The 26,268-nt window shown below is 48.3% G+C and overlaps 13 protein-coding genes across 13 annotated transcripts; 8 read left to right on the forward strand and 5 right to left on the reverse strand.

Moving 5' to 3' along the window:
- Positions 1-289: 289 nt before the first annotated feature.
- On the forward strand, positions 290-1,038 carry N7471_005331 (uncharacterized protein; the record flags this gene model as incomplete). Its single annotated transcript, XM_057278050.1, has 2 exons — positions 290-569; positions 641-1,038. 2 exons carry the CDS (start codon positions 290-292, stop codon positions 1,036-1,038), a joined length of 678 nt encoding a protein of 225 aa, XP_057137660.1.
- A 238-nt stretch (positions 1,039-1,276) lies between these two features.
- Positions 1,277-2,813, reverse strand: N7471_005332 (putative MFS transporter; the record flags this gene model as incomplete). The annotated part of the gene is made up of 3 exons (XM_057278051.1): positions 1,277-2,352; positions 2,412-2,619; positions 2,673-2,813. 3 exons carry the CDS (start codon positions 2,811-2,813, stop codon positions 1,277-1,279), a joined length of 1,425 nt encoding a protein of 474 aa, XP_057137661.1.
- A 763-nt stretch (positions 2,814-3,576) lies between these two features.
- Positions 3,577-5,753, forward strand: N7471_005333 (putative glucokinase regulator family protein; the record flags this gene model as incomplete). Its single annotated transcript, XM_057278052.1, has 4 exons — positions 3,577-3,814; positions 3,875-4,328; positions 4,382-4,761; positions 4,823-5,753. Exons 1-4 carry the CDS (start codon positions 3,582-3,584, stop codon positions 5,751-5,753), a joined length of 1,998 nt encoding a protein of 665 aa, XP_057137662.1. The 5' UTR covers positions 3,577-3,581.
- Positions 5,754-5,927: 174 nt separating this feature from the next.
- Positions 5,928-7,302, reverse strand: N7471_005334 (uncharacterized protein; the record flags this gene model as incomplete). The annotated part of the gene is made up of 4 exons (XM_057278053.1): positions 5,928-6,690; positions 6,758-6,881; positions 6,945-7,080; positions 7,132-7,302. 4 exons carry the CDS (start codon positions 7,300-7,302, stop codon positions 5,928-5,930), a joined length of 1,194 nt encoding a protein of 397 aa, XP_057137663.1.
- A 605-nt stretch (positions 7,303-7,907) lies between these two features.
- Positions 7,908-8,984, forward strand: N7471_005335 (sugar phosphate isomerase/epimerase family protein; the record flags this gene model as incomplete). The annotated part of the gene is made up of 1 exon (XM_057278054.1): positions 7,908-8,984. One exon carries the CDS (start codon positions 7,908-7,910, stop codon positions 8,982-8,984), a length of 1,077 nt encoding a protein of 358 aa, XP_057137664.1.
- Positions 8,985-10,940: 1,956 nt separating this feature from the next.
- N7471_005336 (uncharacterized protein) lies at positions 10,941-14,271 on the forward strand (the record flags this gene model as incomplete). Its single annotated transcript, XM_057278055.1, has 4 exons — positions 10,941-11,198; positions 11,253-11,992; positions 12,046-13,069; positions 13,123-14,271. 4 exons carry the CDS (start codon positions 10,941-10,943, stop codon positions 14,269-14,271), a joined length of 3,171 nt encoding a protein of 1,056 aa, XP_057137665.1.
- A 301-nt stretch (positions 14,272-14,572) lies between these two features.
- On the reverse strand, positions 14,573-16,354 carry eng2 (putative GPI anchored endo-1,3(4)-beta-glucanase; the record flags this gene model as incomplete). The annotated part of the gene is made up of 1 exon (XM_057278056.1): positions 14,573-16,354. The coding sequence occupies one exon, from the start codon at positions 16,352-16,354 to the stop codon at positions 14,573-14,575; it is 1,782 nt and encodes a 593-aa protein (XP_057137666.1).
- A 2,378-nt stretch (positions 16,355-18,732) lies between these two features.
- On the forward strand, positions 18,733-19,739 carry N7471_005338 (RTA1 domain-containing protein; the record flags this gene model as incomplete). The annotated part of the gene is made up of 3 exons (XM_057278057.1): positions 18,733-18,886; positions 18,956-19,204; positions 19,264-19,739. 3 exons carry the CDS (start codon positions 18,733-18,735, stop codon positions 19,737-19,739), a joined length of 879 nt encoding a protein of 292 aa, XP_057137667.1.
- Positions 19,740-20,030: 291 nt separating this feature from the next.
- Positions 20,031-20,329, forward strand: N7471_005339 (uncharacterized protein; the record flags this gene model as incomplete). Its single annotated transcript, XM_057278058.1, has 2 exons — positions 20,031-20,110; positions 20,164-20,329. 2 exons carry the CDS (start codon positions 20,031-20,033, stop codon positions 20,327-20,329), a joined length of 246 nt encoding a protein of 81 aa, XP_057137668.1.
- Positions 20,330-20,570: 241 nt separating this feature from the next.
- N7471_005340 (uncharacterized protein) lies at positions 20,571-21,202 on the reverse strand (the record flags this gene model as incomplete). Its single annotated transcript, XM_057278059.1, has 2 exons — positions 20,571-20,915; positions 20,972-21,202. The coding sequence occupies 2 exons, from the start codon at positions 21,200-21,202 to the stop codon at positions 20,571-20,573; spliced, it is 576 nt and encodes a 191-aa protein (XP_057137669.1).
- A 1,658-nt stretch (positions 21,203-22,860) lies between these two features.
- On the forward strand, positions 22,861-23,577 carry N7471_005341 (phosphoribulokinase/uridine kinase family protein; the record flags this gene model as incomplete). Its single annotated transcript, XM_057278060.1, has 1 exon — positions 22,861-23,577. The coding sequence occupies one exon, from the start codon at positions 22,861-22,863 to the stop codon at positions 23,575-23,577; it is 717 nt and encodes a 238-aa protein (XP_057137670.1).
- Positions 23,578-23,663: 86 nt separating this feature from the next.
- N7471_005342 (GFA family protein) lies at positions 23,664-24,250 on the reverse strand (the record flags this gene model as incomplete). Its single annotated transcript, XM_057278061.1, has 4 exons — positions 23,664-23,695; positions 23,751-23,871; positions 23,923-24,084; positions 24,143-24,250. The coding sequence occupies 4 exons, from the start codon at positions 24,248-24,250 to the stop codon at positions 23,664-23,666; spliced, it is 423 nt and encodes a 140-aa protein (XP_057137671.1).
- Positions 24,251-24,538: 288 nt separating this feature from the next.
- Positions 24,539-26,179, forward strand: N7471_005343 (translation initiation factor eIF-2B subunit family protein; the record flags this gene model as incomplete). The annotated part of the gene is made up of 2 exons (XM_057278062.1): positions 24,539-24,657; positions 24,721-26,179. 2 exons carry the CDS (start codon positions 24,539-24,541, stop codon positions 26,177-26,179), a joined length of 1,578 nt encoding a protein of 525 aa, XP_057137672.1.
- Between the last annotated feature and the right edge of the window lie 89 nt (positions 26,180-26,268).

The following is a 26,268-nucleotide window of genomic DNA, read 5'->3' on the forward strand; positions in this document are numbered from 1 at the left end:
GTTGCATTGGTCACCTTTGGATAGTCTCTAGGGGATGCTTTGGGTGATGCATTGGGTGATCTCAATGTATTTGTACAATGAGGCGGCCTAATATATAAGAACAACTGATGTCAAGGAGAGTGAATGTAAAGTGCAATCACATCAGAAATTTGTTGACGTTTGGTGAAATCCAGTGGAGCCTTGGTCTTGGCAGTCGGACCTTTCCCGAGATGCCCGAGAGCTCTCCCAGCTCTCGCTCCCCTCTTGTTACTCCTCACCTGCCTCCAACCCTCTCTTCCTCTCCTCAGCCATGGGTATTTTCAGCAAATTAGTCAAGACCACCGTCGCGGGCAGTATTGCCTCGGTCGGTGTTTTCTGGGGCGCCACGCGCAATGACGTTTTCGAGACCATGGACAGCTCCGATCCCATCTTCCAATCGGCCTTTTTCAAGAAGTTTAACCCGAGCCGCAACCCAACTCTTCATGACGTCTGCATTCGTCGGATTCCCCTAGACAAGATCCAGCCCTCACTGGTCGAGGAGAAGGGCAAGCTGGTGGAAGCGTTCTGTGCCGGTGTCTGGGGTGGCCTGGGTAAGTCCTACACTGGGGAAACCAGCCTCGTCGCAATGCCACAAACTCTAACAAGTTTATTTTCTCTCCAGGATACATTCCCCAGCGAGCCATCCTAGAACGGAAATACCGTGGCCCCGAGACTGCCGACCACCTCTGGGACCGATCGGATCTCCTCTCAAACAAATACGAAGTAGGAACCATCGTCACCGATCACTTTGAAGTTGTCGAGAAGACCGAAGACCGTATTCTCATTCGCTGTGGTGACTCCCCCCGCATTCGTGAAGTCCGTCCCTCCGACGGCCTCTTCGAAATCGCCGCTGTGGTCAAGCAGGATCAAGGCGTGGCCGAATTCAGTCTCAAGAGCTGTTTCTACCAGGGTCTCGGGAAGGCGGAAGGTGCACCCATGAATGACCAAATAGCTTGGGCACACCGCCAGTATACTAAGTTGCTGCTGGAAACCGCCGTGCTGAAGACGTGCGTGCGGTAAGGTAGAGTGGACGAACTTTCAACCGCCGAGAGACGGAATTTGTCGGCATACAAAGAAACCCAAGTTTTCGGTTGGGACATGCTATGTACATATATTCCTAATCAGATATCCCCACTGATCTGCATTGTCAAACCTTTTTCTAAGATTTTTTACTGTTCTATTTTACATACGTCTTTCCTCGACGGCAAAAATTCCGCACATCCTTCTAACCGAGGTTGACATTGAGATACAAAAATAATCAAGATTTCACCACATCTGCCCGGGACTCCTCCGTCTCTGGGAAGTCCTTCTCATTGACTGATGGTGATTCTTTGTCACTGGTCATAGTGATTGCCAGGACGGTTGGGATAGCGATAACCAATGAGCCCATGCAAAGTCCCCAGTTCATAGCGAATTGGGTCATCGCGGGTTTCTGCATGGCATTAATGCGCCACGCCATCGCACCACCAGTACTCTGGAAGGTCTTGTACGCTCCGACCAGAACGGCTGCTGTGGCCGGGGAATTGGACTGGGCACCCACGAGCCAGTAGCAGAATGATTGCCACAACGCATCATAGGCGCCATAGAAGATGTAGAGGAACATCGGGCCCACTGAGATGTCAGCATCTGTGTAATCAATATCCTGTTTCAGGCCCTGCTCCAGACGGAGATCAGACCACACTTGGAACTTATAACCGCCACCCCAGATGGCCATTCCAGTGACAAACAAGAATGCCCAAGCGATGCGAGCGCGATTGGGTCGACTGACACCGGGGATGTCGAGAATGAGACCCATGACGAGACCACCCAGCATCTGCGCGATCCAATAAAGCGAACCGTTGAGCGAACGCGTCCGGATGTTGAAGTTCATACCGTTCACAGCATTCTGCTGGTAAGAATAGAACACATTGGCCGAGAAGAAGAGGGGCAGCATACACAACACCCGCCAGTTGCAGATAGTCTGTATGGAATGGCGAAAAATCTGGCGGAAGTTCTTCTCGCTCTCCGGTGTGACCTGCAACTGGGCAACTCTAACGTACGATGGCGGGCAAATGAGGGCTCCCAACGCCCATCCGAACGCCATAATGATAAGCAAGGCGATGTATGTTGCGTCACTGACAGTTCCGCTCGTCGATTTGAAGTTGAGACCGAAACTAGCGAGAGATCCAACACCGCCGCCGAGATTAAAGATAATCCAGAAGGCTGCGATTGCGCGACCCTTCTGTGACTCGGGAACATAGGTCGTCATGATCGCACCCTGGGCCACCCACAAGAACGATGCGCCCACACCGAGAATGGCACCCGAGGCAATCACGAAGCCGCCATTGCTGGTTGCTGTTAGGAGTATCATTAACTTGGTAAACAACACACTATGGCTTGGCAGCTGAACATACCGTTGAAACACAGAAGACTGCCGGAATACAATGCGTAGGTCCATCCTCCAAGCAAGAGACAAACCCTAGGTCCAACACGATCGAAGATAGGGCCGACAACGAAAAGAGCAGTTCCCGCAGTACAAGCCAGAAGAGCTACAGTCGCATTTGCAGCGACGGTCTGGTCAACTTGACCGGAACCTCCAAGACCGCTGAGGGCATTGTACATCTAATAATGTTGTTAGTCCACTGGATTTGAACAATAGCCTTTGCCGAACTCACTCCCGGACAACAGAAGCAGATGAAACTGATCAAAATGATCTGGAACCAAGAATCCGTCCAGATCTTGTACAAGGTCGAGCGGTTTTCATTGTGCTCAGTACCTGTGGCAACACGCCCTTCTTCGACTGTTTCATTCGACATCTTGTGCGTATGAAATGAAAAGTCCGGGGAGGGAATGACTGGGGTCTTATGTTAGAGAGTTCCAGCATTTCCGATATCCCCTTATACCGGACTACCGGACTACTGTGGGTCGGCTTATCGGCATCTGGAGTCTGGGGCCCCATACGATACGGGGCTTGGGTTGCACGCGAGTGTGTTATCGTATGCGTATCATCTGGATATCTGCCACGAAGTAGTAGTAAAAGTGGATCAACCCCATTGTTCTTTAGGATGAATTGCATGCCATTCCTTATCAAACGACCTTCTTCTTTCTCGGCCGACGAATCTTGTGGGAGATAACTCCACTATCCTCCAGATCGGCTGTTTCCGATTCCTTTCTGGGAAAAGTCTGGAGAAGTGAAGTATCCACATTAGTCGCTTGCTAACCGGTCCAATCCCACGTTGTCAAGATCCCTTCATTGTAACACTGTCGTGCAACGGCCCCCATTTGATCGGACCGTGAGATGCTTCTCGAACAAGGACCTCCCCTTCGCCTTACGTACAGAATTCAGTAATTTCCCGCATCGGCATCGACCTCGGGAAATAGGGCGATATTAGGCACTTGGCTTGCATAGCGCCAACTCGAAATGGATCCAGCTTCACCTCCACAATCGTTCTAAAAAGCGCCCTTATCGCCCTTTTCCGCATAATCTGATCCATGATTCGCGAAGAAAAATACATTAAAAACTTCGACAAGAAACGGCGTCAAGCTTGTCATCTTCTAAGTGATCACCCAACACACCCTGCATAATGGATCTCGGTAGTCTATCTCAACTCCAAACGGAGGGGGTCAATCCCCGAACCGTGCATATTGATCGCATGTCGACACTTGACATGTGCACTGTGATCAATGCCGACGATCAGAAAGTCCCAGAGAGTGTTGTTCCTTGCTTGCCTGTTATTGCAGGAGCCATTGACTCATTGACCCCGCGAGTTCGACAAGGCGGCCGGGTGATTTATGTCGGCGCTGGCACCAGTGGAAGGTGAGTCACGTGGACCCTGGTTCCCTAGTTATTAAACAAACATTAAACAGAAAATTCTAGGCTTGGAATCTTGGATGCATCGGAAATTCCTCCCACATTCGCCGCTCCTCGTGGTCAGTTCGTCGGTCTGATTGCTGGTGGAGATGCCGCAATCCGATCGGCTCAGGAAGGAGCCGAGGATGACGAGAAAGCCGGTGAGGATGAGATGAAATCTCTCAATCTGAACCCGGAGCTTGATAGTATCATTGGGATTGCAAGCTCGGGGCGCACGCCTTATGTGCTTGGTTGTCTTGCTTTCGCTAAACGTCTCGGTTGTGTGACCATCGCGGTTGTCTGTACAGTTCCTTCGGCGATTGGCCTTTCGGGAAATGTGGACTTCGTCATTTCACCCGTGTCAGGGCCTGAAGTGGTCACTGGTAGCACCCGTCTCAAGGCCGGTACTGTCACCAAGCTGGTTTTGAATATGCTAAGTACCGGTACTATGATTCGCACAGGAAAGACTTACGGAAACATGGTAAGTGGTAATTTTGCCCGATTGTTGTACTCCGGCTAATGTTGAGATTTAAGATGGTTGATCTCGTGGCCTCGAATTTGAAACTTGAGCAAAGATCCCGCAATATTCTGCGGAGGTTGAGTGGAAAGTGCCAGTCCTCGTCTGACGCTGACTTGGACGCTCTCCTTGCAAGATGCAATGCTAGTGTCAAACTGGCTATCTTGGTTGCAGAGACTGGGGAGTCGGTTGAGACCTGTCGGGGATACTTTGACGCTGCGGGTGGAGTGCTGGCTAACGCGCTGGCTGCCACCTCTAAGCCCATCGAAGAGAATCCCACAAGTACACCCACTCAAAAGTTCGCCTTGTGCATTGATGGCGGCGGTACCAAGTGCGCTGCTGTTGTGGCCGACGGCGCCAACCTCATGGGCCAGGGTTCTGCTGGCCCATGCAATCTGTATGATCTCTTCTCGTTCTGGTTTTATGCTTTGTTTATCTTTAAGCTAACCTTAGCCCAGAACCGACAGCATTGGAAATATAGACGGAGTCATTGCCACATTACTTGATGCTGCTAAGGCTGCTCTGAAAGACGTCCTGCCAAGCGACGTTGAACAAACAGAATCTTCGTGGAAGGAACTTCTTCAAACATCCTTCAGCTCCGTCTGGATCGGACTGGCTGGTATTGATCGAGCTGGGCTGGAGGGAGTGCTATCGCCCAAACTGAGACAAGCTTTCGGAATCACTCACGAAAAGGATCTCCAGTTAACCAACGACGTAGATCTATTGACTGCGGGTGTTCCACAATCTCTCGGTACACCCTCTGTGCTGGTAGTGATTGCAGGCACGGGGAGTGTTGCCATGAGATACAAATGGTCCGAGGATCAGCAAAGATACGCTCGTTCAGCCCGTTCTGGAGGCTGGGGTCACATGCTCGGTGATCAGGGCGGTGGCTACGCAATTGGTATGAAAGCCATCCAACACACCCTAGGAGTCTTTGAGGATATTACCTTGGGGCTCGACAAAACAGGAGGTGATGAACTTTCCAAGGCGGTTGCAGAGAAACTTGGGTGTCAGGTTTCCGAGAGTGCCAGTATCGACATGTTGAATAATATTTTGGCCCAGAACTACTCTCAGGGTGTGAAGGCACGCATTGCTAGTATTGCGCCAGTTGTTCTCGACTTGATGGACAAGAATGAGACTGCAGCAGTAATCGTGAGCTCTCAGGTTGCGTTGCTTGTTGGCGAGACTCTTGGTCGCTTAGCGAAGCCTCAATCCACTGGCTATCAGCCATCGGAGGCCTCTGTATTGGTGTTGGCAGGAGGATTGATGAAGAATGAGAGGTACAGGGCCACATTTGAGAAGCAACTGGACTCACACAGATTGTATTTCAGAGGAACGGTAGTTGTTGAAGACGCAGCCCGTTCAGGCGCCATATACTTGAGTCGTTAAGTCTTGTTGGGCAGCTTTTTCCAAAAATAAATAGACTTACTTCTCTTACCTTTTATATTTTTCTTGTATTCCATCCTCTTCTTTCCTTTTTTTTGCTCTGCTAAAATGCTGTGTTTCGTCTTCCATCTTTGGGATTCAAGTACCTAACTTAATCAAATTTCTTCACTATCTGTTCTATTTCAACATTGGAACTGCTTCAATCACCGACTCCATCGCCGGGCTCTGATTCCAAATCCCTGTGATCTCCAGCCCGGCGCTATGCAAGAGATCTCTCCACTGTCGTTCCGACCGTTCGACACCGGCTCCAATACTCATCATCTGGATATCAAGCGAAGCCTGCATCAGGGGCGTATCGGTGTCTGGCAGGACGAAATCAACAATGAGAATTCGAGAATAGTCCGGCGCCATCGCTGACATCGTATTTCGGAGAATCCTCCGACTGATGTGGTCATCCCAGTCATGGAAGATGGAACGAAAGTAGTACGCACGGGCACCTTTGACGGGTTGAGGATCCATGAAATTGTATCCCATCACCTGGATTCCTACGCTCTCACCCTCAACCCCGTCAACCACGTTTGGTAAATCCTGCAGCACTATTCTGCCCGGCAAATGGCCATATTCTCGACGGAATTTACCCAGATCATGCCCTTGATTGCCACCAATGTCTACCAGGAAGACCGTGTCTTTGCATGGCACGGCATGGCCAAACAGTCGCTCGACTGGGTATATATCGTACCACATCGGTCTACCCTCTCGACGACCAGCCATGTACGAGTTGAAGAGCTCCTGCTGCTCCGGACGACTCGAAAGCCACTCAAACTGACTCTGTCCAACGGCCCACTGCATAGGAGACTGAGCATAATCCTGGGGGTTGGCATAGCCATGGGAGCGCAGGTACTCCGGGAGCTTGCTCAAGGTTGGAAAGGTAATATCATATCTAAACGAAGGGTCAGTGAGTAACGGCGCGACGAGATGCAAGGGTCCAAGTCACATCACCAACATACATGCATGGGATTCCATCTCTCCCAATCGGCTGAGTCAGTGCCACTGTCTTCTCATTGGCAACATAGAGCTCGGGGGTCGGTGTGACGCACAGCCCAAGAGAAGCCATAACGCGCATAAGTCGGACTATTCACGGAGTTAGGCAATCCACAATGTGTGACGAACTACTGTCATTGCAGGAAAAGGTACCAATTAGATCATGCTCGGCGCCCGTATAGTCTGCCAGCTGAGCGGCTGATAGTCCCGTTCCTCTGTGTCGCTTCTCCACAAGCATGGCGAAAATGCCCAAATCAATGACAACGCGCAACGCGGCATTTTGAGGAGGCTACAGTCCAGTCAGAATACAAACTTGAGTTTAGTCCGTGGAACGCCTTACCTGGTAAATCAGACGCAACACGGTTTCTGTCGGCGTTTCCACTGCAGACCTGAGCTGGTCGATCATTCGCAATAGCTCGAAGTGGGCTTGTGGAGATGGCTCCGAGGCTTCTTTCAAGGCCATTTGGCCGAGACGGTTGACCAAACAGTGAAAGGGTGTTGTGATTGTCATTATCGCTGTTCAAGAAAAAGTAAATAACGATATTCAGCGTGAAATTGATTGCTTCGAGTAGTACAAGCTAGGATGAGGGAACTATTTGGCTGGATCTCGATTGCATCTTATAGTCCCTGGTGCCCCCCTCGGTGACAGTGACATTGGACAAGGCAAATAAATTAAAAGACCCTTGTTTCCATCGGCGTTCAATTCATTCCTACAACATACGAATGCAATATAGGTAAGCTGACCCCGAAAACAGCTGAAACCCGGGGCATATCGTTTCCAGACACTCCACTATTCAATCATTCTTGGCCCATCGTCTGAATATACCGCATTTGAGAGAGAAGTTAACCCGATCGAGATGACCAAGGGTGTACATGCTTGCCCTACGGTGTACGATTTGAATCCGGGCCATCCGCGAGTGGTCTACGTTCTGTACTCACCACCCACATTGGAATTTACTTTTTTTTTAATAAAGAAAAAGAAACCACTGAAATACAGGATAAGCACGGAAACAAAAATCTCATGTTGATGTGAGATTGTGATTTATGCTATAAAGAGTGTGACGAAGATCACTAGTTGCTGCTAGTTTCAGGTCAATCTCTAAAAGCATTTTAACGATGCATTCTCTTCCAAACGTCCTCAAGTCCGAACTTGACTCACGATGGAAGCCAGCTATTGCAACGGTCAGTCTGGGAGCTGCGCATTTACACCCCATCCTCGCCAAACTTGATGCTGCTGCCCACAATGGCCAACAAGGACTCGAACTCTTCCATGATGATATAGCACAGCTTGCCAAGACCCTTCGCGCCCATGCAACTGACAGTGCACCCCGCACTGATCGAGACTACGAAATCGACGCAGCCCACGCTATCCGAGATTTGTCTGCTGAGCGTGGTCTGCAGGTTGTAGCTCTCCAACCTTTCCGACACTACGAAGGCCTGATTGATCCAGAACGGCATGCGCAGCGCATCGACGAACTCAGGCATTGGGTGCAGTTATGCAAAATTCTGGGCGACTCACTCTTCATCCTGATCCCATCATCTTTCCTCGACGCTTCGGAGATCACCTCCGACCGAGAGCGTCTCGCAGCCGACCTGGCGGAAGCCGCAGATGTCGCATTCCCCGTGCGGATCGCCTACGAGGCCCTGGCATGGGGAACATATATCAACACCTGGGAAGACTCGTGGGATGTTATCAAACGTGCCAATCGACCCAATCTCGGCATCTGTCTTGATACATTCAACATAGCAGCGCGAATGTGGGCCGATCCCACCGCCGCAACAGGGCGACTTGGCCCAAGCGCAGACGGAGATCTGCGGAAATCGATGGACCGGCTTGTACGGGAGATTGATCCGGACCGAGTGTTGATGGTTCAACTTGCCGACGGTGAGCGGGTCGACCCACAGGCGCCCTTTCTTCAGGCACCAGGCCTGCCCACTCTGCTAGCCTGGTCGCGGAATGCGCGTCTGTTTCCGTGTGAAGAGGATCGGGGCGGATACCTTCCGATTCGCCAGGTGACGGATGCCTGCATCAACGGTTTGGGTTATACCGGGTGGGTCAGTATGGAGGTCTTCTCGAGATCCACCGGGGAAGATAACCCGGCCGTGCCGATGGAGCATGCTGGGCGCGCTAGTCGGTCCTGGCTGCGGGTCCTGGAATTGTTGGAAGAGAAGTCGGAGAAGGGATCCCTCTAGGTTTGGGGTGGCTTGGAGATCAGCGCATTTTGTTTCAGTCAGTGTTATTCTGCATTTTTTTGGTTCATGAATGGAACTCCGGGTACATTCAACAAATACAGAGGAATGATACATAGTCTAGGTGATAAAATGAGCAAGTGTCTTGCAATCTCCTCTTACGAATCCCTGTTTAGAATTGTAGACTGGTTCTTAATGTCGATAAAGTACGGTCATGCCCGATGCCTACACATACCCTCCTGAGTTCCCTACGGTCCAAACGTCTCAGATCTCAGGAATGCTCGATCTAAATGAAGAAATCACTAACCGTTTACAGGAATATGAGAATTGCTATGTCGAACCAGACCATCGGGTACGTCTCCTTCTAACGGAACACCACAGGATCATTCCCGATACCTGGAATGCTATGCCTAGGTCTGTATTCTGAGACCTATCAAGGCAAGACAAAAAAAATGTAAAAAATAAAGTTGGAATGATCAGCATAGACCGATCGAACGGGTCAACATTCTTGACAAAAGTCCAGCAATGGTTCCCAAGAACGCTTATACTCTTAAGACCAGATATAGATCAGAACTCCACAGGGCATTCCCGGCTTCCCGGATGCTTCTCCCGGCCCGCTCCCGATCCAATTAGTGGAGTGGAGTCTCCATACCGGATGACTTCCAACGTTCCTGGAAAACACTATCCGCTTGACATGGGCCTCGACGATTTAGATTATTACTGACTTGACACATCTTCAAAAGTGGTATTTCCTCATTGCGTCACTCCTCGGTGTCATTCCCTTAGCCAGGGATGGAAGGGGACTTCTCCTACAACATACGCTTTCAAGTGAGACATCGCTAAGCCTGGCCCTTTGCTCCTTCGCCGTCTGGAATGGTCTTAGTCCGATTTAGCACCGGTGGGAGAGTAAGACTGATTGTACGTTACGATGAGGTTGTTCAACGCCTTGGAATATATTTAATAGCCAATGAAACACAGAGCCAACACTTCATCGGGGGATATCTGAACACAACGCTTTGTGTAGCATTTTATTATGACACCCAAGCTGTTCCAGACTGAAGGCTAACGTTCACCGCCGTCCCCAGTTACACTGACTTGCGCGGTAGGTTTCAGAGTCCCAACACAGGATCTAGACCTAGTAATATGCATTCAGGTGATGTTCCAACTAATTATCGCTTCGACAATCTATCACAAAAGTTCCTTTTTTGTCCGGTGACGGGTAGAAATCCTTTGGGGCTTTCCCAACGGGATTTTCATTCCAACCGAGGCGGATGTGTCTCGGGCAGCCCTGCAGTGTAACAATTGCCGCTAGTCGCGATCGAAATTCCACTCCGAAGATGGAGAAGAATGCAGAACGCATGCACTTAGTTAAAGCTAGACAGGGGAATTATTCCCAAAAGTTGGATTTTGGCCACTAGCGAGGTAGCTAGTTAGTGGCCTGAGCCACAGTATATGGAGTAGACCAGTCTTGACGTTAACGGAACGCCACTGTTGAATCTCGGCGAATGAAATTTCTGATTTCAAGCTGAGTGTTTGCTGGTGACACAAACAAGTCGCTCAGCAAGCCAGTCCTTGTGCATTGAAATTGTGCTGTTGTACATGGAGTATGTGCATATTACTATTGCCGAGATATTATTTCCTCAAATCCCAACTATTTAATATGCGCCTTGATGACTTTTGTTGGCATCTGCATAACTATCACAGCATGGTAGCTGATCCTATTTGTTTGCTACTGGGCTGATCCCGTGTGATATGTATATCCTTCTCCCGATGCAGAAGGACTTACTTTTGCCGGGCATCCCGAATGCAGTCAGTATAGGCTAATCTGGGAATAGGGGTCAGTCAAGCGGTCTAAACGAGCACACGTCCTTAAATACGGCTTGACCCTCAATATAGCACGAGAACTACCAAGCTGCTGTGGCACCTTTCCTCTCATTCTAGAATAATTCTGTAATCATAATGGGTATCCAACGTGGGAGTCAAGGAGCACAGGCTGGCCCCTCCAGCACTATCAACCCATTGGTGCAGGAGTTTGGATCGCTTCAAGTCCTTGACGACTTGATTCGCTTACGAGCCGCTGATGTCGTTCAATATCCCATTCTTGCCTATCCCCGTTTCGACAACGATGCAGCTTCCTATGAATACTACACGGGGAAACAATTGGATGCTATGATAAACCATGCTGTCATCAAGCTCATGGATCATGGATTCAAACAGGTTAGTCGGCAATTGCGTTGCGCGGTCTCGACTCTCTAACACATCAATGGTTAGGCAACACAAAATCCATCCATCGTGGCACTTCTTACTTTGTCTGACCTTAACATGGTGATCACCTTTTTTGCCCTGAGTCGTCTGGGCTATACTATCATGATGCTCTCGCCAAGGCTCTCGGGTGACGTCTGCATCTCATTGCTAGAAACTGTCAACTGTGAGTCAATCATATATGGCCAATCTCCCAATATCCGCTCAACATTGGGCGAGATCCTTTGCCGGAGGCTAGTGACCTGCCGCCCAATACTCTCATGCTCTTTATACAACAAACTACAATCGCCATCGCTTGTTCTAAATCGCAATCGAAATCCCGAAAAAGTCGCCTTGATCCTTCATTCCTCGGGATCAACAGGCACCCCGAAACCGCTCTTCCTCACACACAGAGCGATCATGACTCACCCGCTGAGAGGTCCTGGGTTTACTTCTTTCAATACTTTGCCATGGTATCACCTCCATGGGCTGTCCACCGCATTGCAGGCAATGTGGATGAGAAAGACAGCCTACATGTGGAACGCTGCGCTGCCTTTAACTGCAGAACTCGTTGCTAGGGCTCTCGAAGAAGCCAGGCCAGAGTCAGTGGCAGCGGTTCCATATATGCTCCAACTTTTGATTGATGACCCCCGTGGTATCACATTGTTAAGGCAATGCAAGTTGGTTACCTACGGAGGTGCACCTTGTCCCGATGAGCTGGGCGATCGCCTAGTAAGCGAAGGAGTACACTTTGGAGGTTCATTCGGCCTGTAAGTACTATCATGGAGATACCTACAGTGACGCAAAGACTAACAAATCTCAGCACCGAGGCTGGTCTTGTTGCAGAATCAATCTCTCGACCAAAAGGTGACCCCTATTGGAACTATCTGAAATTCTTTGACAATATCCGATCATATGTCTGGATGAAGCCCATCTCCGAATCGGATTCGCTTTTCGAGTGCGTTTATCTTGCTGGTCATCCAGCATTAACAACCTCGAATTCAAACGAGCCGCCAGGATCCTTCCATTCGAAAGACGTGTTCACCCCTCACCCTACAATTGCCGGAAGATGGAAATACATCTCACGATTGGATGACCGAATCAATCTAGTGAATGGTGAGAAAGTCTTGCCACTCCCGATTGAAGGCCACATCAAACAACACACTTTTATCCATGATGCAGTTGTAGTCGGGGTAGGCAAGGCTGCTCCAGGTCTATTGATTTTGCGAGCGGACGAACCTTATACCAACCGTCTCTCGGACGAAAAATACCTCAATGCAATCTGGCCGACAATCCAAGAAGCCAACTCTCAGGCAGAGGCTTTCTCTCAAATCTCCCGCAATCTCGTTGCTATATTGCCACATGACGCCAAGTTTTCTCGAACGGACAAAGGGTCCATGATCCGAGCACAAATCTATAAAGAATACAGCGAACTTATCGAGGGCCTTTATACCGAGGAGAAACAGACCTATGGGAATCTTCAGCTTAACGTTGTGGAGACAGAGCGCGTGCTTCTTCAACTAGCCGAGCAAGAACTTGGGATACCGCTCTCTGGTATCGACGCCAATTTCTTCTCTGAGGGTGTTGATAGTCTCAAGGCAATCCATTTCCGACGTCTCATCCTTCAGCATTTCAAGTTTGAGATGAGCCAGACTCCTGGACCGAATGTCATATTTGAAACGGGTTGTATATCACAGTTGGCTCGACATATCTGTGCTTTACAAAAGGGGGAAATATTGGAAGATGTCGAGAGTGATTTATCTGTGATGACTGAATTGATCGAGAAGTACTCCGTGTTTGAGAGGCACATACCTCAATCACATGCTTTCTCAGGGCCGAACAGTGTGGTGAGTGACTATCTTGCTGTCAGAGTTTAAATTGTAAAGCTAACATAGCGAAGCTTTTAACAGGAGCCACCGGGTCAATTGGTGCCCACGTCTTGTACGAGCTACTCAACGACGACTGTATCTCCACGGTGTACTGTCTCACGAGGCGAGAATCACCATTAGAAGCAATACTCCGCACTCTAGCCGACAAGGATCTTTTCATATCCCCTGAACAGAGAGCAAAGATCGTCGCCTTCAACAGCCGTATTGATCAGCCCGATTTCGGTCTATCTCTAGATGAAAGTACAATCACACACATGCTCGACTCGGTTTCACTCATTATTCACACAGCATGGCCCGTCAACTTCAATCTCCCGCTGGGCGAGTTTGAGCCACACATCCAGGGACTGCACAATTTAATACAATTCTCGCTATCAGTGCAGAGACGCGAGCCTGCGGTCATGATGTTCTGCTCCTCAGTCTCCACCGCGCTCGGATCTCGATCAGCCGAGATCCATGAAGAACCAGTCGACTTGGACAGCGCCTTCATGGGCTACGGGCAGTCCAAGTTGATTGGGGAGCAGATTGTGAGTAATGCGCGACGCAGTGGAGCAAGGGCTTATTCTCTTCGGATTGGCCAGGTCTCAGGTCACTCGAAGAAGGGTCGTTGGAATGACTCTGAAGCTCTGCCGTTGATGATCCGGTCGGCGCTGACACTGGGCGCACTGCCTCAACTATCCCAAACATGTTCTTGGCTTCCGGTGGATGAGCTCGCGTCCACTATTCTTGAACTAGCCAGGACTTGTGCTACGCCGAGTGTGTTTGGGGAAAGTCAGGCGTCCAACTCAGCTCTACTGGAGTACGTTGATGACTCGATTTTCAATTTGTGTAATTCTCGCGAATTCACCTGGTCGTCTTTGCTTCATACGCTGAAGAATTGTGGTTTCCAATTTGATGTTGTGCCTTTTGAAGAGTGGTTGCTGAGACTTCGTCGGAGTGAGAAACGGGGTGAGGAACTTGTCAATCCGGCGGTCAAGCTCATTCATCATTATGAGACAATGCATGGGAAGAAATCATCTCTGATACAGAATGGGCCGAAAAGGTTCATTACCGAGAAAGCAGAGAGAAGTAGTGTGACTTTGCGAAATGGCCGACTGAGAATTATTGATGATGGAATCCTGAGATGCTACGCTCAAGATTGGTTGGCGAGGTGGACGGCTTAGGGAGTGCAGCATTTGAATTTGGGCGAAAAAGCGTGGCGTTTGGGGATAAAGGGTGTCTGTACAGATCGAGGTCGGGTAAAAATATCACGAATATTTCGAGAAAACAACTCTTCATTAACTAGTTATGCTGCCTTTTGCGAGCAGTGTGCAAGCGCCCCAAGAGGCAAAGCACAGACTAAATACAGACTTGAAGCCAAACAAAACCAAGCAGTCTATGGCCATCTCAAGGGCCTACTGTACAGTGAACAAAACAAAATCCGCCAAATTTAGACCAATTTCAAACGCGATCTATCACAGATGTTTAAGCCAAAAAGGCAACAATGAGTCCAACCAAGAGAGCCGAGATGCTCATGGACAATCTATCAGCAGCACCGGTAAAGACAGGGCTGGATCCAGATTGAGAGCCGGTAGGAACATAGAACCCAGATGTAGCGGATGTAGCCTGCTTAGGAGAGACACCGGTAGGGGCAGGGATCAGGGCTTTGGAGGCCTCATACGGAACATCGGAAACAACGGCAGAGGGGACCGCAGAAGGCTGCACCCATGAACCACCAAAGGACTCTGCACGGTGAGAAGTGTGTTCAGCTGCAACGGGCGGCGTAGTAGCGACAGGAACATGTGCAGGCTTCGAATCGGTGTGGCCCTGACCAGCTGGGACGGATGCGACGCTGGAGGGAGGGACCACAGCATCCGCAGAGGTCCGTGCCTCCGTTTCTTGGCCGTTGGCTGGGATGTGAACAGATTGAACAGCTGGAGCGGGGACAGTTGTTGCCACAGAGGAGTGGGCGGCAATGGCGGAAGACTTTTCGGCCTCGGGGCAAATGGTCTCAGTTGCAGTGACTATAGAGGTGAAAGTCCGAGTCTTCTTGCTGGTGGAAGGGTGCTCGACTGCTTCGGTGGCATGGCTTTCGGCAGTAGCTGCTACAGTAGGAACTGACGCAGTAGTCAATTCCTGAACAGCTCCAGCGGTTTGATCTTCCTTGGAGGCAACTGAGTGCACAGCAGTAGCACTATGCGTAGTATGGGTCTCAACAGTTGTCTGCGAAACCACAGGAGCAGCGGCAGTCGTAGCTGGCTCGGGCTCGGATGATGAAACTGAGGCAATTCTATTCACACCAGTCTGATATATCTTGACCGAGTTGATTTCCCAGTACGTCTCCTTGAATTGGGCCGGCTGGTTTGCGACGTAGTTGTGGCAACTCTGGAAGGAATCGCCGTCCGTCATGGGGCAACCAGAACCACCATACACACCACCTGCCCAGTCTCCGCAGAAGGTGACATCAAATATAAACGACTGGGACTTGAAGGCGTTGGCAACGTCGCACGATTCCTTCACCAAGGCCATCGGAGTACCAAATTCGGTTACATCGGGCTTGCCGCTAGTAATCGAGGCCGGGATTGAGCTTCGGGGGAAGTACCAAATCTTGAGGAATTCGTCGGTCCACTGCAGCGAATACACACCACCTTTTTGTTTGTTGAAAGATGTGCCATAGCTGCCCTCATGACCCTCGATCTTGCAACCGACAGTTCCTAGATCCTCACCACACCCTGTAGCGTTGACCGAACCGGTCATATCCGTATCTGTCAAACTGCAAGTTCCGGCTGTGTGCATGACAATTTCGTTGTGATCCGCCAAGTTGACGCCTTCGATGATATCAATCTCACCGTCCTCGGGCCAATTCTTTCCGACAGACCAGAAGGCAGGCCAGGTACCGCAGACACCACCAGGCATGTGTGCGATATCGGCGATGACTAGAGACTGGTCGTAGTATTTCTTGCTGCCAATACGCACCGAATCACGGCCCTTCTTGCCGTTGGGGTCCAGCTTGGTAGCATAATCGACACCTAGATACACACTGCCTGTATCGGTGAGCTTGACGAGGCCTGTACTTTCGGCAGTCTCCTTGTCGAGATAGTTGACAAAGCCATTGGTCGGGTCAGAACCAACGTGGAAATTGAAATAATCCAGGAAATTCTCCCCCTGCCAAGTCTCCACCAGGGAGTAAGTTGTGGCGGCCACGGGGGAAGATAACAAAGCGAGCATCAGCGATCCAGCGCTCAATGAACGTGTTGAAGAAACCATATTGTCGGGAGGAGGGGTATAACAAGACCAGATGCTTGAAATAATCCAGAAAGGAAAGATGAGAAGAAAGATAAGAGAGAGTGCAATTGATAAAAATAGGAAAAACGACTAAAAGAAAGACTGACAATCCCAGATTGTCAACAAGGAGAAAGGAATGTGAGCGTGTCCAACGTATCGAAGCAAAAGTGGGAAGTATTTGACCCAAATACCTTTCACCAGCCGCACAAGCCCATATTGCTTTATGCTAAAAAAAAACCGGGGATCAATTTGTCCAGTGACAATTCTCCTGTGCCTGAGACCTTTGACTAGGGTTAGTGAGCGGATGTCTACAATAGGCTGCAACTCCGTAGTCAAGAAGCCCCATGGCGTTCTAGTCCAGGAGTCCGGTCCACTTAAGATGATCCATTCTTTAGAGCAATAGGCCGAGCAACACACAAAAGGATCGACTGGTCGCTGTCACAGCGGTTAACGGTTACTTGGTAGGGGGTGTGTGTTAATCTGAAACCACTAGAGTCCACCCGAGTGTAACCCAAAACAAACGGTGAAACAGGAGAATTTTTGCATCTGAACAGATGGAAAAGATGCGAGGGAACAGAAAATCAGAAGAGATAATCACATCTTCAAGATCTATCGTCCTTCGAGTTTCTTGATCGTCACATTCCAAGTCAAGATGAAGTCAAAACGTTAGGCGGACAATGTTGTGATCGGAGTTGCCGCTCTCTCCACTTTGCCTCTTTTTGATCTACAAAGTACATCTATTCCCCTTAACGGCCATTTGGCGCTTAGGTCTAGACTGTACTTTGCTCAAATTATCTGAATAGATATGCTTGTGATAATTTGAATAAACCAGATTAATATTAAACATTTAAATGACATCACATTCCCGATTCCGAGGAATGTCAGTAACATAGCCGATTACAACATGGCGGTGATCGTGGCAATCCCGTTAACGCCTACTAAGTGTCGGTGGGCACCACCGGATATCAAAGGGAACAAATTGTACGAATTGCGTATCTTTTGTATGGCGATTATATACAAAAGGTACATAAACACAATTTTCTTAACCCTTTAAGTAGTGGTGGTGGGGGGGAAGGGGGGGGGGGGGGTTGGAAAGATATATATAGTGTAAATGAAGTCTCAGTTACTCAATATTAATTAACCTTATTCACCTTGGAAGTGTTATTAAGTACGCTTGATGAAGTAAGAGAACAACTTTTACATACAATATTTATGTGTAGTTGTTTTTTGCTCTTTGCACTTGTGTCATATGTTTAGCATAAATCTAAGTGGTAGATCTATTAAACCAAAACTGTGTCAACTCTTTTATTTTTTTATCCTTGGGCTAGTTTGAGAGTTAGGAAAATTCGTCGTTATCCTTTATGATGTGTTTATGTACCTTTTGTATGTAGTTGCTATACAAAAGATACCCAATCGTACAACTTGCTATCCGGTTGGGCCTGCCAACACTGCCCAGGGTTTTTGAAGATTCAAGCTTGAAGAATATGAACATTTCTACATATATATCCAATTGTGCACATCCTAGCAAGTATTTGCAACAAAACAGTAGCAAATTTCACATTGTTCTACTACTCTGTTCATCTCTCGTGCTGATCCTCACGATAACGCAATTGAAAGTGCTATATGGAAAAGCGTTATTTCAGTGCAGATTATGTGTCAAGGTCTCGCATTCACAAAACAGAAGAATCTGGGAATTCTTCACGCAGCCAAGTGTATTCTTCCAAGTTCCTTATTGTGAGCATGCCCTCGCAGATGAGCTGGCTATTTCGTATTTCGTTCCTCATTTTATTATTAGAAGCGCCATGGGGAAGAATTATATCCATTGAGGTCTAAAAGTAAGAGAATGTTGGCAAATAACGTCGAACTAGTCACAAACTACACACTGCTAGTAGGATCTCGTACTCGTAATGATTCCCATTTCGGGATATCCATAACACGTCTGATTGGACGAGAAACCACGAGCCTCTTGGGTGGATCAGAGCAAGAGCAACTAAGCTATAGCAAGCTTGACCCTCTTTCGTTCTTGCTCGGATAATTCGTATTCTTATAGCCAAAAGGACTAGTTTTTCTCTTCTTAACTATGGTCAACGAAAAAGTGATCCCTAATTGTGGGGCAAGGCAGATAAATATCAGCATAGCTGTATACTAATATTAAATGATCGCCAAGATGCAAAGTTGTTTAAATAGCAAGTTTCTTCTCATAACCTGGGCTGGACCTCTTACTGGATCCTTTAACAGACGGAATTTTCACTCCTTTCTATCTTCAAACAGCGTCGCCTATCTTTCTCGAATCTTAAGACTTCTCTAGAGAAGCCATCCTTCTTATTCCAACCCTATCTTGCGGTTTATGCTAGCTCATCATGGCTGAGGGGTTCAAATTGTACCATTATGACCCATCTGTTGGTTCTGCTGTCGCCTTTGCGGCAGTCTTTGGACTCACTACCGTTATACATATCTGGCAATTGGGTCGGAACCGAACCTGGTACTTCATACCATTTGTCATTGGTGGTTTATGTGTGTATTCCTTCTATATTTTCCTCGCCTTGTTTTGAAACTATGCTAATCATTGTGAACTATTTTCAGTTGAGGCATTCGGCTATTTGGCAAGGTACGCCAGCGCAGAGGAAGCCCCGGATTTCACCACCAAGCCATACATTGCACAGAGCTTGTTGCTCTTGCTGGCACCTTCATTATTTGCGGCTTCTATATATATGGTTCTCGGCCGTCTCATTCGTATGCTGAACGGAGCCTCTTGTTCTCTAGTCAGGCCGTCGTGGTTGACCAAAATATTTGTGGCGGGTGATGTGCTATCATTTTTCATCCAGAGTGGAGGTACGTTATATAAATCCTCTGCCACATGGAAGGTCACTAATACTGTTCCTTTCTTGAAGGAGGTGGCATGCTTGCTACCGCAAAGGACCAGTCGAAAGTAAAACTTGGAAACAACATGATCGTTGCCGGACTCTTTGTTCAAATCCTATTCTTTGGGTTCTTCATTGTTGTTTGCGTGGTTTTCCATCGCCGCATGCTAGCTACACCTATGCATGCTACGGGCGATACTCAAATCCCCTGGACCCGTTATATGAAGGTCCTTTATATTGCCAGTATCTTGGTCATGGTCCGATCAATCTACCGAGTGGCAGAATATGTCCAGGGCAGCGGCGGATTTCTTCAAAGCAAAGAGGCGTTCATATATGTATTCGATGCGACGTTGATGTTCATTTGCTGTCTGCTTTTCAACTTCTTCCATCCGAGCAAGATTATCTCGAGCTATCACAAAACTCAGGAAGATCCGGATCTAGAAATGTTGAATCATGGCGGACATACCGGATATACAGGAGGACAAGCGAGATACGACAACCTCTAATGAACATGCCTCTTTTGTCAGATCATGGTTTCTTTTGTACAATAGACAGCTGTTTCTTAATGACACTTGCGTTGGCAGTAAACATCATCTTCAAGAGGTTTCGGGGTATTTCCGGTGCTTTTGGCATCTACTGCCCGATTGTGATGGTGATGTGACGTTATAAACCCGGGCTTCTCTGCCGCTATTACTTCGCCTTCGTAGGTTTTAATAATCGTTACCAGCTCTACAATATCTAGAACTCCAATTTTATCTTTGTGGGGTAATTTGAAATTTGTTCGAATACCTAAATGCATGATGTCAAGCCTTGGAGAGGCCAAAGATGTTGATTTATCTATTGAAGACGAAATAAACTCGAGGCGTGGCTATTCAGCGTGAGCTTGGATGTTCTCATTTCCACTTTATAGCCGTTATTAATACTTTCCAGTGCTCTTAACAAACCTAAGGTATCCAAGACCGCCAAGCATAATGCATTAGACCTTGTCAATGACGAGATTGGCGGGGATACACCTCGGCATTACCTTCAAGATAATGATGAGGCTCCTTCGGACCAGAGTCAAGACCAGAGTGGTCTAGCTGGTATGGAAAAGTGAGGGATATTCGTGTACAATATCGCGTCGACTGCTAACGATGGTTTATCGAGAGCCGAGCACAGATCTCATCACACCACTCAAAGCGAAAATGACTCGATGGAGAGATATCATCATCATCGTCCAGGATAGGAATTCAATTACGTTCACGCATTTGCATATTCTTCAGGCTGCAAGCTGGATCCATCGTAGGGCAAAAAGAAATGGAATCTCTATGTTGCTGTAACTCCTCTATTCGTTTTATCTACTCCATTGGCGAGGTTAGAAGGCCTTCCTCCTCTGGCCACCTTCGAAACATATCCTGAAGATGATCCAGGGGAGCCGTGAGCAGGTCGGCTACAGTCTCGAAGCGCGGGTTGTCCAGGTCATATGGATGCGAGCGAGAGGGCACGAACATCTTAGTGCGACTAAGAGATTCAGCCAACCCCTCGCTCTCATCAGAAGTGAGGGACTCCTCCAATATAACCAGGTCGTTTGCCTCTTCGTCTTTCATATGCCGGGCAAGACCTTCCATCAGCATCGTAATTGTAGGGACGAATCTTGGATCGGAGCTGTTTAGGTCTTGGAAAACGTAGAGCATTTCTTTGAGCTACGTCATATCAGATTCGCTCTCTCTATTAAAGATGTGAAATTGTGAACACTTACCGCTGAATGCTCACGCCGATCATCATCTAGCTTCTCCTTGCTGTTAAATCGAACCTTTTCCAGTGCAGGGAACACTACTAGCTCTTCGGCGACAGCGTGTCGGGCAAGTTCCCAGGTGAACTGGTTCTGGAATCGCGTTTGTTCGTCTTCATCTTCGGAGTTGACGATGATGTTGTAATAAGATTCGAGTTTCCGGTGATCGTCTTTGATCGCCTCGCTTATCCGAACCATGTTGGCTTATTATTGTGAATAGCCTTAGAAGTTCATCTGAACATTTTCTTTTTTTTTGCCACATGTTTTCTGGTTCACTGAAGCCATTATGACGTTTCAACGGTTTTACAGTAACCCTGACATTCACAGCGTCTCGTGGAATGTGATTCCGAACTGTACAACTCCGAATATCGAATATCGCCTGACGTTGCTCTGGTTGAGATAACATGATCAAATCCGAAAATACAACTTAAGAAAACCCCAAGAACATGCTCATTCCTCTTGGCCCCATGACTTGCATCTACAGCTGCCTAATGTGACATGCAGTGCCCGACGTCCGTTCCAAGGTTTTTTGCTTATTGCTGCTGCAGGGGGCCCGAGGGCCTGAACGGAGTATGCATTGCTTTGGGTAAATCTCTCGTTCTCGGCCTTTTTCTTATTTCTGGCTCATCGCCTTCACTTTGCCATGAATAATGAATAAGTATTCTCAGTGAAAGTTCTACTAAAAGGAGAACGTGGACCCCCAGAATGCCGAGTCAGGGCCGCCGGTTAGAGTCTTTTTTGAGGTTATTCCAAGGTCTTGCTCAACGCTGATTTTGGATCTACAGAGAACAGATTGATCGGGAACCAAGTCAGAATTCCGCTATAGTACAGATCTCCGGTGATCCGCCTATATACGGGCATATGAAGGGTGGACTTTGCGGTCGCATCTCCCGGTGGCTGTGGTCTGGATGGCGGGGTACTGCATTTGAAGGCGCTTCCCCAGATTTGCAAAAACCTTACCAGCTAAATCCGGGGGACTGTAAGGCCTGTCGTGAACAACAGACTGCTTGTGATCAAACACGACCTCAGTGTTCTCATTGTTGGTCACAACAGCTATTGTGCTTCTATGTGGACTCGAAACAGAAGAAACAGAAAAGTCATCGGAAACCAACTGTTAGTGAAGTGGAAACGGTTTCCAGGTTGAACAAAGACGCGACGATGTGACTATGATTGTTCTCTGTACTCCATTCCCTTTTTCAGGAATTTATATGGATAATGGTTGAGACTTTCTCGGATTCATCGTAGTCGCACGTCTAGCGTCTCGAGGCTATCCAAGTCCTACATGTTGCCGAGGCATTTTTGCATTTATCTTTTATTTAGAAAGTCACATTTCAAGATTTGATTTGGATTCCAGTCTCATTTTACCAAAATCAAATGAAAGTTCATTTGCAGTTCGTAGGGCCTAAGCCGGTGTGACGCCGGAGAATTGTGCCCCGAAATGATTTTGGCATCAAAATGGTCTAAATGGACCATCAAAACCTCCAGTTTTCCCCCACCCCCTTTTTTTGACCTACCCCAAATACCACTTTCAAATATCCTAATTGAGGAGGAATGCCGAGTCGGCACAACAGCGGCACAACACCGAGAGCCTGTGTTCGGAACACTGTGACCCGATACCCGCTCCACCAACACATACATAACTTGGCCCTGCACTTTTATCAGACATTTGAAGAATAACTGGATAGCTGCTGAATTTGCTCTTTGCTTTTGGTGCAGAATGATCCGTTGATTGTCACCAGCCGTGGTTGAGGCATCTACTTCAGTTTGCGTCACTATAAGATACATCCATGTGTGATTGATTCAAGGTAAACTTCTATCTAAGCCTTCATAGTACTCAATCTAACCTCAGCTTACAGATGGAATCCGAGTACCGGCGACTGGCAGATGCCATCCGCAACCAGGCCAACGCTCATCCCAAATCACGCTACCTAGTCGCCATCGCAGGCATTCCGGGTTCAGGAAAGACCACCACAGCCGAGGCAGTAGTGCAAGAGTTGAATAAGAACTCGTCTTCCCGCGCTGCCCTGCTCTCTATGGATGGCTTTCATCTTTCTCGGGCAGCTTTAGATCAGCTACCCAACCCCAAAGAGGCACATGTCCGTCGTGGAGCTCCATGGACGTTTGACGTGAGCCGCTTTGTAGCCTTCGTCTCTCGGCTCCGCACCTGGGCCGACGAGACACCGCTAGCAGCTCCGTATTCTGGAACCTGGTCACCAGCGGATGTCATTCGCGCACCAACATTCGATCACGAAGCCAAAGACCCTGTCGAGAACGGCATTTCCATCATGCCGGATACAGAGATCATTATCGTCGAGGGAAACTATATGCTTCTTGATGATCCCGGCTGGCGTGAACTTGCTGAGCTTGTTGACTATCGCGTCTTCGTCGACTCCGATCCGCTAGAAGCAAGGAGCCGATTGGCTGAGCGCCACCTACGGGCAGGTATTGAGAAGACGCTGGAAGATGGATATCGCCGGGTGGACAGCAATGACTTCTTGAATGCGATCTCCATCCGAGATAAATTGCTAGCGCCGGATATGGTTGTGAAAAGCGTGACAGTGGATGGTATATGATATGGATATTGAGACTAGATGTGCATATGTATAGACAGGCGAGATATTTGAAACCCCGAGGAAGCATCCATCTATTTCATTACTCCTTACTCATTTACCGTCTGCTTGTGGAATACATCTACATATATTTGTCAGAGTTAAAAAGAGCCAGGAGATCAGCATACTAAACTCACTCGGAATATCCGGCATCCAGCTCGCCCGATCCTTGCAGAAGAACTCCCCCTTGGGGGGTAATGCTTCCGGGTCGTCTAAGGATCCGACACAGATGTAGCGAAAATGGTCTTTGGCAGCATCCTAATTTTTTTGTCAGAAAACCTCCGTACCTATTGAATAGAGCTCACATACCCCATATTCTAGGATGAAGCTACCACAATTGTCACAAAATTCACGATGAATCATAGCTCCAGATCCGTTATCTGCAACATGCTCTTTTGGTATTCCTTTGGTGAGATTGAATGTCTCCTTTGGGACTTTGGCTGTCAGGCCATAATTAGTTCCAAAGGCTTTCTGTTCAATTATTTCACCATTAGTAAAATGACATCCTCGTTCAATTTAAATTGTATACCTTGCAGTTACGGCAATGGCAGAGAGATGTTCTCGCATCATCAATCGACGCGAGCTTCAGGTCGTATTCGATATTCCGACAAATACATGACCCTGTGAGAGTGGGCATCTTGAAGGGGCATCTTGAAGGGGCATCTCGAAGCTTTGGATCACTTTGATATTCGTTGGATCTACGTACCAACGATGACGTCACTAGTATTTGGTGGCGAATTAGAGCTTGTCAAAAAGGAAGTAAGACAAGTTTCGTATCTTGAAAATCCTGGAGCAAATAATTCGTCCAGGGCAGTTTGTCAATGCGATGATGTGGTGGTGACGGTGTTGCGGATATCCCCCGGGGCCGAAACCTTCAGCTTATCTTTATCGTAGATGAAGACTTTTGACTTCCAACAGGAGCAAGATGAACCAGAGCAACCCCGAGCTCAAGCAGAGATCAGTAGTGTCCTCTTTCATCTGCTCAGATGCAGGAGAAACCAAAGTTGCTCTATTTCGGCGGAGTGAGAAAGTCAACACATATCAGTATGTATCCAAACGCCCCGCTTTACTATCAACTGTCGCGCCCAGAATAACTGATTTCTCAAGGCACCACCTCGCTCCCATATCAGGCAGTATAGAGAGCCATGAAACACCAGTAGCAGCAGCATGGCGCGAGTTGAAAGAGGAGACTACTCTCACCCCACGAGATGTTGATCTTTGGCGGGAAGGAAAACCATTCACCTTCAGTGATCCTTCTGTCGGTCGGCAGTGGACCATTTTCCCATTCCTATTCCGACTCAAAGTCTCCCGTGAAGGTGTTCGCGGGGAGGAAGGTATTCAAATCGACTGGGAGCATGAAAGCTGGGAGTGGTATAGTCCAGAGAGAATACAAGATGATGAGAAATTCGGTGGCGTACCACGTCTGAAAGAAAGCCTGCGAAGAGTGTGGTTCGAGGGTGGCATGAACGAGGGCGCTAGCAAGGCACTCACAGCAGGCCTGGGAGAACTGAAGGCAGATCACCAGAGTGGATCGCACGAGCTCACCTCGATTGCGCTGAGGGCCTTCCGGGATGTTATTGCGCAGATAGGCGAGGATATTGACACAAAGTGGTGGGAAACTGCTCGCATGTCTGCATGGCATCTGTGGAAAAATGGACGAGAAAGCATGGGGGCAGCTACCTTGAATGCATTTCTCGGATTGCTCACCGACATGGAAGAGATCATACACGAGACCCTCGACTCCAAGGTCAAATGGGAACGCTTATTGGCTTTGCTCGACCACCATTTGGACAAGCGCAAAGACATGCCCAGGCGTATCAAACGCTCCTTTGCGAACTATCTTGAATGTAACTTCCTGTCTACAACAAGCTCGAAGCCTACGCCCTCTCTCGTTATCCTCACTCTCTCGGCGAGCTCTACCATCCGGGATAGCATCCTGGAGGCCTTCGCGTCCCTTCCAATTCCTAATCTGGACCTTAGGATACTAGAATCTCGTCCGCTTTGCGAAGGAGTCAATATGGCATCTTCCATCCTCTCTTCCTTTCAGTCAAGATTTCACTCATCTTCCGATCGACATCTGAAACTATCTGTACACACCGATGCATCCGCCGCTCTCGCTAGCAAGGAAGTGGATTTCGTCCTGCTTGGGGCAGACAGGATCTCGGATTCAGGCTCAGTGAGCAATAAAACTGGATCTTTGCCAGCTGTTCTGAGTGCCAAACATGTCTGTCCTACCACCAAAGTCTTGGTTCTCAGTGAGCTGGAGAAGGTGGCCGAGCCTGGCGCCGAGAGTGATCATAGCCACGAAGAGAATGATCCTAAAGAGCTGGTGTGTTGCTGGGTGGACGGCGGCCTTAAAGGAGTTAAGATTCTTGCTGAGGGAATTGAGGCTGATCGAGACAACACCAACTACGCAGTCGAAGTTAAGAATATCTACTTCGAATGGGTTCCAGCTGAACTCATAGATGCTTATATCTGTGAGGAGGGGACTTTGGACGCCACTGCTATTCAAGGGAAGGCCCAACAGGTAAAACAGAAGGTGGACAGATACTTTGGCCAACTCTAGCTGGAAATTCCATTACTGATTCCAGCATACTTCTGCTTTTACAACATTATGTAGCCGTATTATTCCGAATGACGTCACCGTTTGATGTT

Source organism: Penicillium samsonianum, assembly GCF_028829775.1.
Source record: "Penicillium samsonianum strain IBT 33392 chromosome Unknown utg000003l_segment0_segment0, whole genome shotgun sequence".
Taxonomy (NCBI): domain Eukaryota; kingdom Fungi; phylum Ascomycota; class Eurotiomycetes; order Eurotiales; family Aspergillaceae; genus Penicillium; species Penicillium samsonianum.